Source organism: Rana temporaria, chromosome 4, assembly GCF_905171775.1.
Source record: "Rana temporaria chromosome 4, aRanTem1.1, whole genome shotgun sequence".
NCBI classification, from domain to species: Eukaryota; Metazoa; Chordata; class Amphibia; order Anura; family Ranidae; genus Rana; species Rana temporaria.
This window is the reverse complement of record NC_053492.1, coordinates 12,735,108-12,754,266: the sequence shown is the minus strand read 5'-3', so window position 1 is coordinate 12,754,266 and position 19,159 is coordinate 12,735,108. Positions and strand designations below refer to the sequence as shown.

The 19,159-nt window shown below is 45.9% G+C and overlaps 1 protein-coding gene and 1 long non-coding RNA gene across 2 annotated transcripts; both read left to right on the top strand.

Annotated features, from left to right (window-relative positions):
* Positions 1-545: 545 nt before the first annotated feature.
* LOC120935530 (zinc finger protein 585B-like) lies at positions 546-15,389 on the top strand (the record flags this gene model as incomplete). Its single annotated transcript, XM_040347580.1, has 3 exons — positions 546-1,721; positions 12,712-12,768; positions 14,631-15,389. Coding segments are annotated over 3 exons (1,920 nt in total), but the record flags the coding sequence as incomplete, so codon positions are not given.
* Positions 12,547-12,811, top strand: LOC120935933. Its single transcript, XR_005748562.1, has 2 exons — positions 12,547-12,587; positions 12,712-12,811. It is a non-coding gene; the product is annotated as an uncharacterized LOC120935933 (long non-coding RNA).
* Positions 15,390-19,159: the final 3,770 nt, after the last annotated feature.

Sequence of the window (19,159 nt, the reverse complement as noted above, 5' to 3'; positions counted from 1 at the left end):
TCGAACCCATTGTGTGATATTTTGGGTAAATATCACTGCCCCATCTGAAGTAATCCAACCCACATTTTCAGTGTCCATTAAGTGGTGGTGCATCATTAGAGAATGATCTGCTCTCTGAGCCATAGTCCGTGGATAAGAGGCTTTCTCCCAGTCCTCTCCTGAGGCCCCTATTTTGGTTAGGTGTGTCACACCATTTACTAGTTACCTTGAGGGGGGAATTGTAAGATCCTCAGAGACAAAGCTGCCTGATGTGGGCGGAGTCCTGGTTTAGGGGAACCAATCTGCTCATGTCTAGTAATAATCTTTTTATTTCTATTTTAGTAGATGGACGGGAGATGAGGAAAACCTCAGAGGATTGTCTCACTTTGTCTCCAGACTGTAAAGTAGAAGATGAGGACATCACACAGTATAGTCCAGGAGAAAACCCGACTACTTCAAATGTCCATCCGGCACCACACAGTGTAGATGGACCATCGTATTCCTCTTATACTGAGGAACCTCAGACTGTGAGGGACGGTGCCGGACCATCGTATTCCTCTTATCCTGAGGAACCTCAGACTGTGAGGGACGGTGCCGTCCTTCCAACAGATAAGAAGTTTCCCTGTACTGAGTGCGGGAAGAGTTTCCGTTATAAATCCAGTCTTAATGTTCATAAAAGATCCCACACAGGTGATGAACCACATTCCTGCCCTGAGTGCGGGAAATGTTTTTCAAAAAAGTCCCGTCTTTCCAGACATCAGAGATCTCACACAGGGGAAAAACCATATTCCTGTCCTGAGTGCGGGAAATGTTTTTCAGCCAAGTCATATCTTTATGATCATCAGAGATTACACACGGGTGAGAAGCCGTATTCCTGTCCTGAGTGCAGAAAATGTTTTATGAGAAAAGCAGAACTTGTCATACATCAGAGGTCTCATACCGGGGAAACACCATATTCCTGTTCTGAGTGCGGGAAATGTTTTTCAAGGAAATTCAATCTTTATGGACATCGGAGATTGCACACAGGTGTAAAGCCATATTCGTGTTCTGAGTGTGGGAAATGTTTTGTACAAAAATCAGAACTTGCCAGACATGAGAGATCTCATACAGGGGAGAAGCCGTTTTCTTGCTCTGAATGCGGGAAATGTTTTTCACAGAAGTCCCATCTTTACGCACATCAGAAATTGCACACGGATGTGAAGCCTTATGTCTGTTCTGACTGCGGGAAATGTTTTTCACAAAAAAGCAATCTTTACAGGCATCAGAGATTGCACACAGGTGAGAAGCCGTATTCTTGTCCTGAGTGCGGGAAATGTTTTTTATCTAAGTCCAGTCTTATTAATCATCAGAGATCGCACACAGGAGAGAATATGTATTCCTGTTCTGAGTGCGGAAAATGTTTTGTACACAAATCGGTACTTCTTACACATCAGACGTCTCACACAGGTGAGAAGCCATATTCCTGTCCTGAGTGCGAGAAATTTTTTTCACATAAGTCCGATCTCAGCAAACATCAGAAATTGCACACAGGTGAGAAGGTGGATTCCTGTTCTGAGTGCGGGAAATGTTTTATGCGAAAATCAGAGCTTATTACACATCAGAGATCTCACACGGGGGAAAAGCCGTATAACTGTCCTGAGTGCGGAAAATGTTTTTCACGGAAGTCCAATCTTTACAGACATCAGAGATCTCACGTGGGGAAAAGCCGCATTCCTGCCCTAAATGAGGGAAATGTTCCTCAGTGAAGTCCTGTCTTCCTGTACATCAGGGATCCCACACAACCCTCGAGGTGTATTAGTGCCTTGAGTGCGGGAAATGTCTTGTATATGAATGTTGCTGGACATCACAGCTCTCATGTGGGGAAGAAGCACACCCTGATATACACCTCAGATATACTCCATGGCTGATCTTCATCATGTAAGAAACACTTCATAAGGAGATCAGAGATCACCAAAGACATGGATGAAGTGTTGTACCATGTTGGCCATTGATGGCAGTATGGAAATTAAAATGGAGTCATTACCTTTTTGTGGTGTAAACTTTCACTAACATTTAGAGGCCTATAAAAAAAAAAGAAACCAGCATTCAGCTAGCCATCAGAAATATATATTTTTTGTTCCATAAATCTTTTATTGAAAAATAACCAAGAGAACAGTACAAAAAGCAAGAAAACCGTCCAATGTGGTTCAAGTGGATGTAAACCCTCCATACACCCAGTGACGTGAACAGCCTCAGATGATACACTGAGATGAACCAAATCTCCCTACATAGGTTTTACATGTATATCTGCTGTTTTCACATTTATATACTGTTTAGAAAGTTCAGATCGTGTTAGGAGATTTTCTCTTCCTGTTTAACACAGAGTGTGATGTCAGGGCATACAGCCAAGATGGCTAACATTGCTGATTGGAGGAAAGGCACGCACCCCTCTCATCATAGGCAAAGACTCAGAGGTGTTATATAATAGGACCAGCTCCCTGCTAATCTATTTATAGGAACCTCCCCGGACAGAAATTTTAGGCTGCTTTTATTTGTGTCTGAGAATTTGTCAGTTTTCAGGCTGATAACAGAGGGAACAGTTCAGGAGAGAGCTACAGGACTCAGCTCTTTGAAGAGGGATAAGAAAACACTACAGATATATGTGCCCAGCTCAGATTTCATGAATCGGGTTTACATCCACTTTAAGTATATATCATACATAAACACATTTCAGTGTCGTAAATGAGTAGAAGAGACCTCAATACAATGTCATGACTTGGTTACAGGGATATAGTACAAAAGAGGAAAGACACCAACAAAGCCTCAACAGTGACTAGTCAACACCCAACCGGTAACCGTACGAACCTAAACATACATGGTATTGGTTGGGAGCATGTAGTTGGTACATCAAGTTTCAAAATGGCAAGGATTGTGGGTATGTAGGTAGAGGGATTGATGGTCTCAAATGTGGCTTAAGTAGTATGACCGATTGAAGTCCGGTGTGGGGGGGGGTGTAGATGGGATCAGGTAGACAAGGGGGAGACGTGAAGCATGGAAGCCCTCGGGGGGGATATTGACAGGCCTGGCTAGTTGGGCTAAGCTGGAGTGGGGGTGTAGCATAGGACCAAGATAGATCCTTCACTAAGGGTGGTGCTATAAGGTCTGAGTCCTTAAACAGGAACCACCATGTCCAAGTGGAAAGGTACGAGGTCAAAGTTTCTCTGCTCGCATGTACCAGTTCTTGCATCTCTCCCATACAGTGGAACCATTCAGTGAGTCCCAGAGACTTGGTAGAACGCCAGTACCTGGGAATGAGCATTTTTGGCTGCATTATTCACATTTATATACTGTTTAGAAAGTTCAGATCGTGTTAGGAGATTTTCTCTTCCTGTTTAACACAGAGTGCGATGTCAGGGCATACAGCCAAGATAGCTAACATTGCTGATTGGAGGAAAGGCACGCACCCCTCTCATCACAGGCAAAGACTCGGAGGTGTTATGTAATAGGACCAGCTCTCTGCTAATCTATTTATCGGAACCTCCCCGGACAGAAATAGTAAGGGTGAATAGTATAGGGTTTGTGTATAGTTAGAGAGTGGTATGTCTGAGCGGTGTAGCAGAAAAGTGGCTGGTACGAAAGGTAGGTCCTGTTTTTTGATCTGGCTGATCGCTGAGTGGATGGCCTCCCAGAAAGGGCATATCAAAGGGCAGGACCACCATATGTGTAAGAGCGTCCCTGAGTGGATGGACTCCCAGAAAGGGCAGGACCACCATATGTGTAAGAGCGTCCCTGAGTGGATGGCCCCCACAAAGGGCATATCGAAGGGCAAGATCACCATATGTGTAAGAGCGTCCCTGAGTGGATGGCCCCCCACAAAGGGCATATTGAAGGGCAGGATCACCATATGTGTAAGAGCGTCCCTTTGTCGGTTTGACAATGCCAATATATGCCCATGGAAGCAGAAAAGATAACATGGAGGCGTGTGAGGGTGCGGTACCAGCGACTACGTAGTTTAGAGTTGTTTTTTTGGATTTTAACATTAGGAGATCATTTTAGGAGTTTGATATTTATACGGGACCAGTCTTCGTTGGTGAGATCTAGCTTTAAGTCCCTAACCCATGCCGCCGTCACAGTCTCTTAGTCTAGGGAAGAGGTAGGGAACAACATTGCGTAGCGCTGGGAAACCGTCAGAAATTTTTGTTTGAAATATTATTGTAACATATTAAAATTGTGTTTTGTATTTCATTTCATGCAGTGATTTGCTATGATCATCGTATTCATCTAGTGGCTGTCACGTATCTGGTGGAGATTGAGATGCAAAGGGGGCTTTCATTGCAGCTCTTGTCCAACACCCTTGGTAGTGGTAACAGGAGATGTAAGGACACAGAGTGGCTCAAGGGCTGATGTAGTGGGCAGTGCCAGCTATTGGTTGCAGGGTACAGATGGCCATGGATCTCCAGACAGGGACCAGCGACCGGAACACTATTAGGTAGATTCAGTAAGAGTTAGGCCGACTTATCAGTAGATAAGTCGACCTAACTCAGAATCTACGCCGACCTATGTTTAAGCGTATGCTCAAACAGAGATACGCTTAAACATATCTAAGATAGGACGGCTTGCGCCGTCCTATCTTAGGTTGCAATATTTTGGATGGCCGCTAGGTGGCGCTTCCATTGCGGCCAGCGTAGAATATGTAAATTAGTTTATACGCCGATTCACGAACGTACGCCCGGCCGCCGCAGTCGATTTACGTTGTTTCCGTAGCGCATTACAGGCCTAAAGTTATTCCATCTATTAGGTGGAATAACAATGTTAAAGTATGGCTGCCGTTCCCGCCGCGAGATTCAAATTTTTTACATCGTTTGCATAAGTCGTCCGCGAATCGGGATTTACGCCGTTTACGTCCACGTCGAAATCAATAGGCCCGTGCGGCGTACGTAACCGCAATGCACACTGGGAAATGTAGTCGCCCGGCGCATGCGCAGTGAAAAAAAACCGTCAAAAACGTGAGGTCAAGCCTCATTACCATCAAACATGCCCCCCTCCAAGTCATTTGAATTTGGCACCCTTACGCCTGCCCGCTTTAGGCTACGCCGCCATAGATTAGCAGGCAAGTATATTGAGAATCATTACTAGCCTAGCTAATTTACGGCGGCGTAGCCTAAACAGGCTAAGCTACGCCGCCGTAACTTTGCACTATTGTACCTGAATCTACCTAAATGACTCTTGATTAGCAGACAGGAGCAAAGCCAGATAGATCATCAACAGCTCAGATGGACAACAAAGCACAGGAACATCTGGCAGAGTCAGGATACGAGCTGAGCTTTTCTTACAGTAGCAATAATGTAGTAATGCCACTAGATGGCGTTGACGATCATAGGAAATCACTGTTTTAATTAAAGTACGGCCAGAAATGGTCACGACTGGGAGATATGCCTCGTTTCCACTGAGCGGAACGGTTCGGGTCGGTACAGTTTAGATCGGTTAGAAAGGTCCGGTCTATTCTGGTGAGCGTTTCCACTGCAAGTCGGACCGTCAGGGGCCATACAGGGTTTATAAAAAAAAGCCTAGCGTGTCCACCAATCGGTGGAATGTATTGTAGCTCCGCCCTAACCGAACCGTTCCGTTTTCTATGGCCCCACATCTGAAGCAGGACCCAGAATGGTGCGGTACGGTTTGGTTTTATGGCACACTTTCATAATGGAAATACCCAAAATAGCGTACCGATCCGCTCAGTGGAAACGAGGCATTCGTTTCCTTTTATCACGCATGCAACATTTTCCATTTATAAATCAATAAAAAACATTCAAACAGCACAGTTTGTTTTGTTTTATTTTTTTTACCCCAATTTACAGACGGAATGTACATGCACTTTCACAAATGTTTTCTGAATAGAACCCTTAACGTCCGTCGATATTAAACCACTTTAGCTCCGGAAGGTTTTACACTCAGGCCATTTTTTTTTGCTATGCGGCACTGGGTTTCTTCAACTGACACACAAGGATGTGAAATTCCCTTCCACAGGCGGTGGTCTCAGCGGGGGGCATCAATAGTTTCAAGAAACTATTAGATAAGCACCTTAATGTCCGAAACATATAGGGTTTTACAATGTAATACTGACATATAAGCACACACATAGGTTTGACTTGATGGACTTGTCTTTTTTCAACCTCACCTACTATGTAGCTATGAAAATTTCACGGTCATGCGATGCTGTCCCAAAACAAAATGTGTAATTATTTTTTCCCACAAATAGCGCTTTCTTTTGGTGGTATTTGATCACCTCCTGTGTTTTTTATTTCTTGTATAAATGAAAGAAGACAGATGAAAGTTATAGCGCCTACAAACTATGAGATACATACTGGAATTTTTATACTAGTAATGTCAGCAATCAGTGGCTTATAATGAGACTGCTATAGTGCGGTGGGCATGCTTACACTAACTAATGCTGGGGGGGGGGGGGGGGGTAACTGACTAACTGCTAGTGACAATTCAGTGATAATAATGTGCACTGTCACTGTACTAATGACACTGGGCAGGAAGGGGTTAACATCTAGGGCGATCAAGTTGTTAAATGTGTGTCTAACCATGTGTGCTGCTTTTACTGGGAATATATTTAAATTCCCTTTTTAGCAGGGAATGAACAAACAATGAGTTGCCCTATCACTGAACACAGCTCTGTGTTATTTACATTCACAGAGCTGTGTTTGGCGAAGTTCAGAGCCGATCACAGGGTGCTTTACAGGCATACTTTACACACCCCCTAGGTACGAAATTTAAAGGAATATTTCACTTTTATTGTTTCACTTTAAGCATTATTAAAATCACTGCTCCCGAAAAAACTGCCGCTTTTAAAACTTTTTTTAACATTGATTGATTGATACATGTCCCCTGGGGCAGGACCCAGGTCCCCAAACACTTTTTATGACAATAACTTGCATATAAGTCATTAACCACTTCCTTTTTGGGCACGTATACCCCTTCCTGACCAGGTGAAATTTCAGCTTCTGGCACTGCGTCGCTTTAACAGACAATTGCGCGGTCGTGCGACGTGGCTCCCAAACAAAATTGGCGTCCTTTTTCCCCCACAAATAGAGCTTTCTTTTGGTGGTATTTGATCACCTCTGCGGTTTTTATTTTTTGCGCCATAAACAAAAAAAGAGCGACAGTTTTGAAAAAAAGTCAATGTTTTTTTACTTGTTACTATAATAAATAGCCCATTTTTTTTTTTTTTTACTTTTTTTCTCAGTTTGCGCAAAAGTTATAGCGCTTACAAAATAGGGGATAGAATTATTATTAATTTTTATTATTAATTTTTTTTACTAGTAATGGCGGCGATCTGCGATTTTTATTGGGACTGCGACGTTATGGCGGACACATCGGACACTTTTGACACATTTTTGGCGCCATTCACATTTATACTGCGATCAGTGCTATAAAAATGCACCGATTACTGTATAAATGTGACTGGCAGTGAAGGGGTTAACACTAGGGGGCATGGAAGGGGTTAAATGTATTCCCTGGGTGTGTTCTAACTGTGGGGGGAGGGGGGTGACTGAGGGAGGTGACCGATGCTGTGTCCCTATGTACAAGGGACACAGATCGGTCTCCTCTCTCCCCTGACAGGACATGGATCTCTGTGTTTACACACAGAGCTCCACGTCTTGTCCCTGTAGCCGCCGATCGCGAGTGCCTGGCGGACATCGCGGCCGCCAGGCACGCGCATCGGTATCTCAGGAATGCGACGGCACGGGCGCCCTCTAGTGGCCTGGAAGAGCGGAGGACGCATATATGCGTCCTGTCAGAGATTTAGAACCACCCTGCGGCCGCACATATTCGTACAGCTATCGGGAAGTGGTTAAAATTAGCACTTTAGATTTCTCCCACACAGGGTGTTTAGCGGCTTTTCGAATTTGCCGCAAACCCCCCAAATTGTTCGCTGTTCGGTGAACAGGCAATGTTCGAGTCGAACATGAGTTCAACTCGAACTCAAAGCTTATCCCTAATTTTTACCACTAAACTGAGCTTATACAATGAAATACAGTATTTAGAAGTCCATGACACGATTTTGATGTTGAATTTTAAAAGCAGCAGCAAGCCTGACAATCTCACATGTTTGATAATCTAAAAGAAGGCTGCTGCTTTTAAAATTCAACATCAAAACAGTGTCATGGACGTCTAAATACTGTATTTCACAATATAAGCTCAGTTTAGTGGTAAACATAATTGTGAAAGGCAAGGTTTCGGTGGGTGTAAAAAGATGTCCGCTTGGCGTCTTCAGTGGGCTTACTGTGGCCGAGTGCAGGGTGTACTAAGATGGCCGTGGCGGAACGTCGCCTCTGTTTCACGATTTGACAGGTTGCCTAGTCTGACGGAACAGTGTTCACACTATCAGACGTTTCCCCAGGCTGCAGTTCCACTCGGCTCCACAAGGTCTTGATAGACAGCCATAGATAAAGATAGATAGGAAGTCTCTATGGAAGGCAGGAAGTGATGTCATATATATAGACAGGAAGTTTGGGGTGAGAGGGGAGTCGGGAGGAAGTAGAGAGAGAAGACATTGTTGGAACTGGCAGTAGAGGAGGTAATAAGATCTTATTTTTCTATTTACACCCAGTAACCCCGTCATGTCCGTCCTCTTCCTCCATAGTCACTGTGACTTCTTGTATCTACAGCAGATGATGATACACACATATATAATGTGGATACCTAGATTAACCCCTTTAGGAGCAAAACATTTCCCAATTTACAGGACTGGAACATTCTCTTCATTTTTTAGGTCTCAGAGGAGCTCTAAGATACGGAGGGGGAGCTCTTGGTCTATGATGGTCATCCCACCCACACTTACATTTCCGGCCTCCTTAGAGAATTCCATCCAGGAAATGAAGGCGACCTTCATCTTCTAACCAGCTCACTAGTCAAAAAAAATGTTCCAGGATACCAAGTGGAATGAAGAAGGGTAGTCCTTCAACACTTGGTGGGCACTCATTCTTAGATGAGGACTGTTTTTAGAGCATCATGTCAGGGGTTGGGGGTCGGTGCTATGTATCTGGGGGAGGCAGTCAAATAACTTCCCATGACACAGGTTCTGACTGTGTGCAGTGCTAGAATTCAGAGCCCACTGCCACTTTTGACAATATCCAGATACTCCAGTATACTTGGCACCCAAGTGTAGCACCCTCCTAGTTAGGTTGCCAATAGGTTGAGGTAAATTTTAGTTTTTGGCTCCTCTGTAGCCAGTGGAGCAGGATTTGATTGATCCAGACTGTTCTAGGTTCTACTGGCTAAAGGTTCAACTACTTCCCCCTGCATTCCAGTAAGTTCTGGAATATATTGGGTTGGGTGAGGTGGACCCTGAGCTGAATATTAATGCAGCCTCAACCAATCCCTGGTCAAGAAGGTGAGGCTGAGGTGTGCATATATAGTCATGGGCCTACAACAGCAGGGTCCTTTGCTTTGGTGGAGGGAGACTCAGCCTGGAGGGGCTGTCTAGCTAGAGTTTACAGGAGGTTATTTGTGGTCCCAGTTCAGGTTGAGCTGGCAGCTGACTTCTGAGGCAGAGAGAACGGTCTGGAGGAAAGTCTGCTGAGGATCTGGCTTGGAGGCTCACATTACAGGGTATGGCTAGTATTGGAAGGTGCTATCCATGTATACGAGGACAAAATTTGTTTCTGTTTTTGTCCTCTTTTGATAGAGACTGTTCCAAACTTGATGGCTCAGATCTGTTTCAAGTGTGGGATCCCCCTGAAGCTATATGTCCACAACCATTTTCATTAAAGGGGTTGTAAAGGAATTTTTATTTCCCCTAAATCGCTTCCTTTACCATAGTGCAGTCCTCCTTCACTTACCTCATCCTTCAATTTTGCTTTTAAATGTCCTTATTTCTTCTGAGAAATCCTCACTTCCTGTTCTTCTGTCTGTAACTCCACACAGTAATGCAAGGCTTTCTCCCTGGTGTGGAAAAAGCCTCTTGAGGGGGGAGGGGGCAAGCAGGCAAGTCAGGACACTCTGTACTTTCCAGATAGAGAAAGGACCTGTGTGTTTGTGGACGTCTTGACAATCCTGCTCGCCCCCTCAAGAGGCTTTCTCCACACCAGGAAGAAAGCCTCGCATTACGGTGGTGAGTTACAGACAGAAGAACCGAAAGTGAGCATTTCTCAGAAGAAATAAGGACATTTAAAAGCAAAATGGAAGGATGAGGTAAGTGAAGGAGGACTGCACTAAGGTAAAGGAAGCTATTTAGGGGGAAAACAAATTCCTTTACAACGCCCTTTAAAGGCCTGCCTGTAAAAAAGGCTATTTTCTACTAGAGAACATCCTCTGTTAAGTTGCACTAGTTCTGGCGTATCCCAAGACTCACCCTATTCCCCATGAAAGTTCTTCAAACAATAAACCCAAAGAAGAAACATCTGCCTGGTTATTGAGTGGAGAGACTGATGCTGTGTGTCTGGGTGCGCTGCACCCAATAGGGAATAGAACCTGGGATAAACAGGGAAACCCCTTCGCCCTGCTGATCTCCAACCTATCCACACTTTGCTGCCTATAGAGGGAATGGAACAGAATACTCCCCCACAGTGCTCTACTCCTCCAGCAGCATCCTCCTGCCATCCCATCCAATCCCTTCTCTTACTATAGAGCAGTGGTTCTCAACCTTCTAGCGCCGTGACCCCTTGATAAAATTTCCAAGTTGTGGGGACCCCTAAAAGTAAAATTTGCGTGGCAAGACAAGTAATTCGTGCCCCTAACCCACAGACATTTAGCGCTCCCTGAACCCCTTTCCACTCGTACAGTGTTACATCCTAAAATGTACCATAAGGGGTTTTATCACTCTTTGTTCTCCTTTCTTTCCCTTGTAACTCTCTCTATCCTAATTTCTTGTTTTTTCCCCCATCCCTCTCTCTAGCCATCTTTCTTGTTATTTCTCTTATTATTTCTCTCCCTTTTCCTCTCCCTTCCTTGTATTCTCTATTTTTTTTTTTTTTCCTTCACTTACTCCTTGAAGGGAGGCCACAGGAACATACCAGCTGGGCGGCTACAGGCTCCAAAGACAGCCCTGCTGGGGGGGGGGGGGCACAAAAGGCTGGGAGAGCGGTGTGGGCTTCAGGAACAGCCCAGGATTCGGTGACCCCTGGCAAATCATCATTTGACCCCCGAGGGGGTCCCGACCCCCAGGTTGAGAACCACTGCTATAGAGAGTGACATCACTCCTGTCAGTCATAAGGCTGCCGGAGATTAGAGCCTTGCAGCTGGAGTTCTGGCAGTTATGCAGATTAGCCAGAAAATCCAGAGAAAGTCAACAATGTCCCCTTCCTGAACATCATGGTGACCCTACATTGACCTCACAGCACTGCCTCAGAGCAAACAAGTCAAAGGAAGGATCATTATTATCATTCCTTGTCTGCAAATCGAAAACTAATCACTACCAGTTTAGGAACAAACAGAAAAGGGAATTTCTGATCTGGCAGGCCAAGACGGTTCTGAGTAAACAGTCCAGATTAAATGTGTTCCCATGGGGTCAGTAGTCCTTAAATGTACAGCAACCCTCCTATTACCCCCCTCACATCCACATCCTATTATTGTGTGGCCAATACCATCCAAATAATTCTTACTTTCATTTATCAAAGTTATCCGTCTACAAGGAGACCCATAAAGACCAAATGACGGCACGAATGAGGATGGAGGAGGACCGGAGTCACATGACTGAGAAGATACTGAACCTCACCTTGGAGATCATCTACCTGCTGACCGGAGAGGTGAGGAGGATTCTGGGGGGTCACATGACATCACTCTTATCTCTATTAATAAAACACAGACCTGACCGGAGAGGTGAGGATTCTGTGAGGTCACATGACATCACTTGTATCTCTATTATTAAAACACAGACCTGAACAGAGAGTTGAGGATTCTGGGAGGTCACATGACATCACTCTTATGTCTATTAATAAAACACAGACCTGACCGGAGAGGTGAGGAGGATTCTGCGATTCTAACATGATAATTCTATTGGTTCCCCAATACAGAGATTTCCTCCTCTGAAGTCAGGAGATCATATGACCATCACAGTGCCTCCATGTGACTCCCTAAAACCTGAGAGACACAACATGGAGAAGATTCTAGAAGTCACCAAGAAGATGATGGAGCTGCTGACAGGAGAGGTGAGCGGTGCCGGGAATTCTGGGACATTATCCAGTAACAGACAAGGGATGTGTCTGGATGGTGACTGTATCATTGTGTGTGTCAGGTTCCTGTAAGGTGTTACAATTGTTGTATACAATTCCTATAAGGTGCTGTGTGTGTGTGTTACAATTGATGTCATTTTTATTATATATTTTGTGTGAAAACCTGAGTGATTGCAAAGTTGAGGTTAAAACAGAAGAAGAAGACATGTATGATTGTTACAGTGAATGTCTTATATCTTTTAGAATGGAAATCTCGGGAATGATAATATTGTTGTTAAAGATGAGTATAAAGAGGAGGATGAGGAGTATGGAGTGATGGAGGAGTTTTCAGAAGGACACAAGGATATGATGGAGCCACCTAATACCAGGAACCCACCAGAGAGATGTCCCCGTCCTCTGTATTCCCGGGATTCCACACAGGAAGGTCACACCATTCCTCACTGTTACAAGGTTGGTGGGAAGAAACATCTAGAACATGGACTTATGGAGACAATGTGTGGATTTTTTTTTATGTGATTTCACAGTATTTAAGCTTATATTTTACACGTTATTGTTTATCATTCTCTTGGTTTAGGGTGAAGATCTGATAGACATAAAAGTTGAAGTTAAGGCAGAAGAAGAAGAAACGTATGTGAAGGATGATCAACAGTCTATGGAGGAGGATGGAATAATAAGGACATTTATAGAGGAGGACACTCCTACAGAGATCAGCACAGGTGGGTCATTAACACTAAATACATTCCTCCACCCATACTGCTCACCGATTGGTCCAGAGTAGGTCAAGGACTGGGTGATATCGGCCTGTAATTCCCTGGTCCCTTACCTGTGCTGTGTTCCCTGTCCTTGTTTTTGTCAGAAACCATGAATCAGACTGAGACAGAAGTACAGTTAAATCACAGTTGTTAAATAATAATAATAAAAAGATAAACAGAGTAAGCGTAGTCAAAACATAGCCAGAGTTCAGGAACAGGATAGGATAGTCAGCCAAGCCAAAATCAGAGAGCCAGAGATAAACGTAGTAGAACAGCAAGCAGGATCTGGAGCCAGAAGGAACATCAGACAAGCATAGTCTTCAACAGGAACGCAGGAGATAGTCTCTGTGATGTTTACCAAGGCGAAGGCAGAAAGCAACTGAGCTGGAAGGCTTAAGTAGGCAGGACTCACGAGCCGGATCATCAACAGGTGAGTCACTGTTAGTGGTGCAACGGATCACCGTTGATCCGTGATCCGAACGGGTCACCCCCTTCGGATCGGCACACACTGTGTTCCGCGGATTGCCGTTGTGGTCGTAACATTAGGAAAGGTCACGGCTTCGGCCTAGCTCCGGAGCCGCGGCCATCTTGGTACACCCAGCGGCGGCCCTCCTCTCTGTTTGCACCCACAGAGGAGGAGGAGCCTGCACTCGTGGGACACACACACCGCTGGGTGTCTGTACTATGGGGGGGTGTCTGTACTACTGAGGGGGGGTTGTCTGTACTACTGAGAGGGGGGGGCGTCTGTACTACTGAGTGGGGGGGGGCGTTTGTACTACTGAGTGGGGGGGGGGGCGTCTGTACTACTGAGAGGGGGGTGTCTGTACTACTGAGAAGGGGGGTGTACTGTTGGGGAGGGTCTGCACTGAGGGGGGTCTTTACTGAGGGGGGACACCATTTTTTTTTTACACCGGATGACACCAACCTTAGTGATGCCACTGCAGTGGGGAAGATGTGAATGATATGATGGTACATCATCTGCTGGATAGGGTCCCTTCCCCCTGATACTTCCATAGTGAAGGCTTCCCGCAGGGTGGGCTTCCTACCCCCATCTCCCTGTAGGGTCGGGTGACCCCAGAGTTCCTTCGCTAGCTACTCACACCACATGGATTCCTATACTGTTTTAAAAGCCAAGCTAAGCATAATTTATTTTAGAATAGCTCCATGAAAGGTGGTGAGCTCCTGTCACAAACGTAACACCCACTTGTATATATTAAGTAACACATCTTCACCCATTGTCATGACCATGTTTAAATATTGATTCTCAGAAACTTTTATCACATAAAATAGTATTAAATTTAAAATCTAACAGGAGTGCAGGACTTCTTGTGTTGGGAAGATGGCAATGAGTGATAGAGGGAGGAGGGGACACTTATCCCCTCATCACTGTCACTCCTATAAAAGACAGTTCTCGTAGTTTACTCACTCTCTGACTAAGGTCCATGAATAAAGAAATGATCTGGTAGGAGATCAGAGGACCCATTTACTAGTTACCTTGAGGGTGGAATTGTAAGATCCTCAGAGACAAAGCTGCCTGATGTGGGCGGAGTCCTGGTTTAGGGGAACCAATCTGCTCATGTCTAGTAATAATCTTTTTATTCCTATTTTAGTATATGGACGGGAGATGAGGAAAACCTCAGAGGATTGTCTCACTTTGTCTCCAGACTGTAAAGTAGAAGATGAGGACATCACACCGTATAGTCCAGGAGAAAACCCGACTACCTCAAATGTCCATCCGGCACCACACAGTGTAGATGGACCATCGTATTCCTCTTATCCTGAGGAACCTCAGACTGTGAGGGACGGTGCCGTCCCTCCAACGGATAAGAAGTTTACCTGTACTGAGTGCGGGAAGTGTTTCCATTTTAAATCCAATCTTAATGTGCATATAAGAACTCACACAGGTGAGGAGGCGTATTCCTGTCCTGAGTGCGGGAAATCTTTTCTAAAGACATCACAACTTATCTCACACCAGAGATCTCACACAGGTGAGAAGCCATTTTCCTGTCCTGAGTGCGGTAAATCTTTTTCACGGAAGTCATATCTTTGCAGACATCAGAGACTGCACATGGGATTGAAGCCGCATGCCTGTCCTGAGTGTGGGAGATGTTTTTCAAAAAAGGCAAATCTTTACACGCATCAGCGATTGCACACAGGAGAGAAGCCGCATGCCTGTCCCGAGTGTGGGAAATGTTTTTCACAGATGTCCATTCTTTACAGACATCAGAGATTACACACAGGAGAGAAGCCGTATTCCTGTGCTGAGTGCGGGAAAAGTTTTGTACAAAAATCACTGCTTGTTGCACATCAGAGGTCTCACACGGGAGAAAAGCCGTATTCTTGTCCTGAGTGTGGGAAATCTTTTTCAAGGAAGTCCAGTCTTTACTTACATCAGATATCTCACATGAGGGAGAAGAATCTTTTATGAGTGAGGGAATTGTTTCTCACTGAAGTCCTGTCTTCCTGTACATCAGGGATCCCACACAACCCTTGAGGTGTATTAGTGCCTTCAGTGCAGGAAATGTCTTCTATATGAATCTTGCTGGACATCAGAGCTCTCATGTGGGGAAGAAGCACACCCTGATATACACCTCAGATATACTCCATGGCTGATCTTCATCATGTAAGAAACAGTTCATAAGGAGATCAGAGATCACCAAAGACATGGATGAAGTGTTGTACTGTGTTGGGCATTGATAGCAGTAGAAAAATAAAAATGGAGTCATTACCTTTCATTGGCTGAGTACATTGTGTGGTGTAATCTTTCACAAAAGAAATATAAGCTGCTAAATTAATAGACCTCCCAGCATGTTATTACCAGGCTGCAGCTAGGGGAAGCTCTAATGTTCAGAGTGTGACCACAGCAGAGTGATCCTATCTAGCACACATTAACCCTTTCACTGCCAGAGCTGTGGCTGCATTATTTTTGTACACATGTCAAAAAGCACATTTTGGGCCTGAAGATTAGTTAAAATCCTCAAACACATATTTTCTGAAAACGGAGGCCCTGGAGAATAAAATGGTGGTAAAGCGTGTATTATTTCTATACTGGTGGGCATCTATTTGCTTACGGTTAATGTTCTACCATACAGGGCCGGCCTTTGGGGTTGTGCGAGCTGTGCGGCCACACAGGGCGCCAGGGGCGCCGTGCGGCCATCCAGAGGCGTACTAGGGGGGGGGTGGGGGCGTACCACACACTGGGGGGGTGTGAGACCAGCAACGGGGGGGGGGGGCTACTCTGAACGGGGGGGTCTGCATTGAAGGGGTGGATACACTGAAGGGGGGTCTGTGTAACATGCAGGGGGTCCAGAGCTGCAGGGTTCTGTGTAATGTAAAGGGGTCCAGTGATGCAGGGTGTTGTGTGATGTAAAGGGGTCCAGAGTGCTGTGTAATGTAAAGGGGTCCAGTGATGCAGGGTGCTGTGTAATGTAAAGGGGTCCAGTGATGCAGGGTGCTGTGTAATGTAAAGGGGTCCAGAGTGCTGTGTAATGTAAAGGGGTCCAGTGATGCAGGGTGCTGTGTAATGTAAAGGGGTCCAGTGATGCAGGGTGCTGTGTAATGTAAAGGGGTCCTCTTTGTGTATGTTTAGGTGACCAGGGGGCGAGGGGTGAAGATGGGGGGGGGGGGGGGTGCCACAGGATTAGTTTGCACAGGGCGCCTGAACACCTAAGGCCGGCCCTGCTACCATACCCAACTTTTTGAGATGGAAATGAGGGACACCTATCGGCAAAATGATGCAGGTATAAGACATACCCCCGGCTACGCCCCCTTAAAGGAGAATTGTACAAAAAAACAAGATTGGTTAATCCCACAAGTGCTTTTTTTAACCACTACTATTCCTTTATATTGGCTTTTGGAATTTACAAATGCAGCAATTTAGAAATCAGATGAAGGGTTTAGCTCTGGGAAACACCTTTTGATAGATAAATACAGTAGAACCTCGATTTAAGAGTAACTTGGTTTGAGAGAGTTTTGATTTGCGAGCAACTTATTTTTATTAAATTCTGACTCGGTTTGCGAGTGTTGACTCGCAAGACGAGCAGAATTCAAGCTAAATAGGCCTGCAGTACCTAATTTGGCCTGAGGTACGGGGGAGCAGAAGCCGAGCAGAGACGGAAATAGGCCTGCAGTACCTCATTTGGCCTGAGGTACGGGGGCACAGAAGCCAAGCAGAGATGGAAATAGACCTGCAGTACCTCATTTGGCCTGATGTACGGGGACACAGAAGCCAAGCAGAGACAGAAATAGGCCTTCAGTACCTCATTTGGCCTGAGGTACGGGGGCACAGAAGCCAAGCAGAGATGGAAATAGACCTGCAGTACCTCATTTGGCCTGAGGTACGGGGGCACAGAAGCCAAGCAGAGATGGAAATAGGCCTGCAGTACCTCATTAGAAGTAGTTCTTCTGCGTCCGGTTACTTTGAATAGATTACTCAGGAAGGGAGTTCCCTCTGTTCACTGAGGCCCTGTCCTGGGGGGGGGGGGGGTCGCTGCCAACTTAATTATCAAACCCACTCTTCCCCTTAGCAAAGTTTTTGGCTCTCTTACCGTATTTAGCTACAAATTTAGAGTATTATAATATGTAGCGCCACCTTTACTTTCAGTAAGGGCACTACGCTAAAGTTAGTGGGGGAATGAAAGATATAATTTGCTCTCATTCCGAATTATGTCAAATTTGTCTGTCGCCAAATCTGGATTGTTCTGTGCGCTAGACTGCTTTCTAGGGATGCGGTACCATCTCTGGGCGGCAGGTGGCGCCAGAGAGGTACAGGCGGAGCCGCTTTTCCTCAGCAGCCAATTAGAGGAGTTTTCCCTTGCGGGGCATGCTGGGGAGGAGTATTTCTGTGACGGAGGCCGTTGTTCTTGGTTCTTCGCGGGGTTCCTGGTTCCAGGGGCGACACCTACCTTTAGGGTGTGCGCACATCGCGGGCCCCACCACTATGGCCTACCTAGCCTGGGGTCGTGCGCAATGGGGAGTTCCTGACTCTGGGCCCTCCTGGCCCGGAGCAACTGATGCCACAGAGGGGCCCCAGTGACTGACTGGGTCCTCCTTCTACTGAGGAGAACCCAGGCTGTATGCCGTTCGGTGGGGGATCGGCATGAGGAGAACCCGGAGGTAGGTTGTCCAAAAGGGCTTGAACGAACCATCGGGGATCTGGTGACTGGGACATTGACAGGTACACTTCCACTGTCAACCGTAGCGCAAATTTACTGGGAGGATAAGCTCAACCATTTAGCTCATCCAAGTTCTAGGCCTGTGGCAGAGGCTCCATCAGAGCCAGGTCTGTGGCAGAGACTTGTTCCTCCCAGCATCCTTAAAGTAACACTTCGGCTGCCAGGCCTGTGGCAGGGGTCTGTCCGGGGGCACTTCACCCACTCTGGCTGGAGTGGCGACAAACTGTATCTACTACTACTAAAAACAGGATTGCTTTCTTCTTCATCCAAGCCTGATACCGTAAAGTTCTTTACCTCATCAACCTTTCCTGTCCTACCTCATGTTGCTCAGTGACCCAGAGGACTCCGCACCGAATGCCTACGTTGTAGGTCCTGCAAAGCCTGTGGAAGGATCCTCATATTCGTGCTATCAAGGAGAGGGATCATTACTGGCTGGCAACTCTCCTTGATCCACGTTACAAGAATAAGGTTGCGGACCTTATCTTGCCGGCGCAGAGGGTGCAGAAGATGAAACATCTTCGGGAGGCCTTGCAAAAAGGTATGTGCAACGCGTTCCCAGAGACTGGGGGCGTTACAAAATCCAGGTCCTGGACAACGTGTTGCTGAGGCTTCGGTCAGTCACAGAAGGAGCGGTGGAGAAGGTGGCCGTCTGACCGATGCGTTCAGACAATTTTTTAGTGCGCAGACCAAAGGTATGACCGGTTCCAGCAACCATCGCCAGCGTCTGTTTTACATGGTGCGGGAATACCTAGGGGCAAGATCAGACTTGGACACCTTTCCCACGAAAATCCTCTGGCTTACTGGGTCTTGAGGATGGATCACTGGCCAGAGCTTGCACAGTACGCAATTGAGCTACTGGCTTGTCCTGCATCCAGCGTTCTTTCAGAACGCACATTCAGTGCTGCTGGAGGCTTTGTAACCGATCACAGGGTGCGCCTCTCCACCGACTCGGTCGATCGACTGACCTTCATAAAAATTAATCAGACTTGGATCACCACCAGCTACCAAGCACCTAATGCTGATGTAACTGAATATTTTTTTTTTAAACGTCAGATCCCTTCAATACTGCCTATGCTGATGCTGAGTGACTATACTG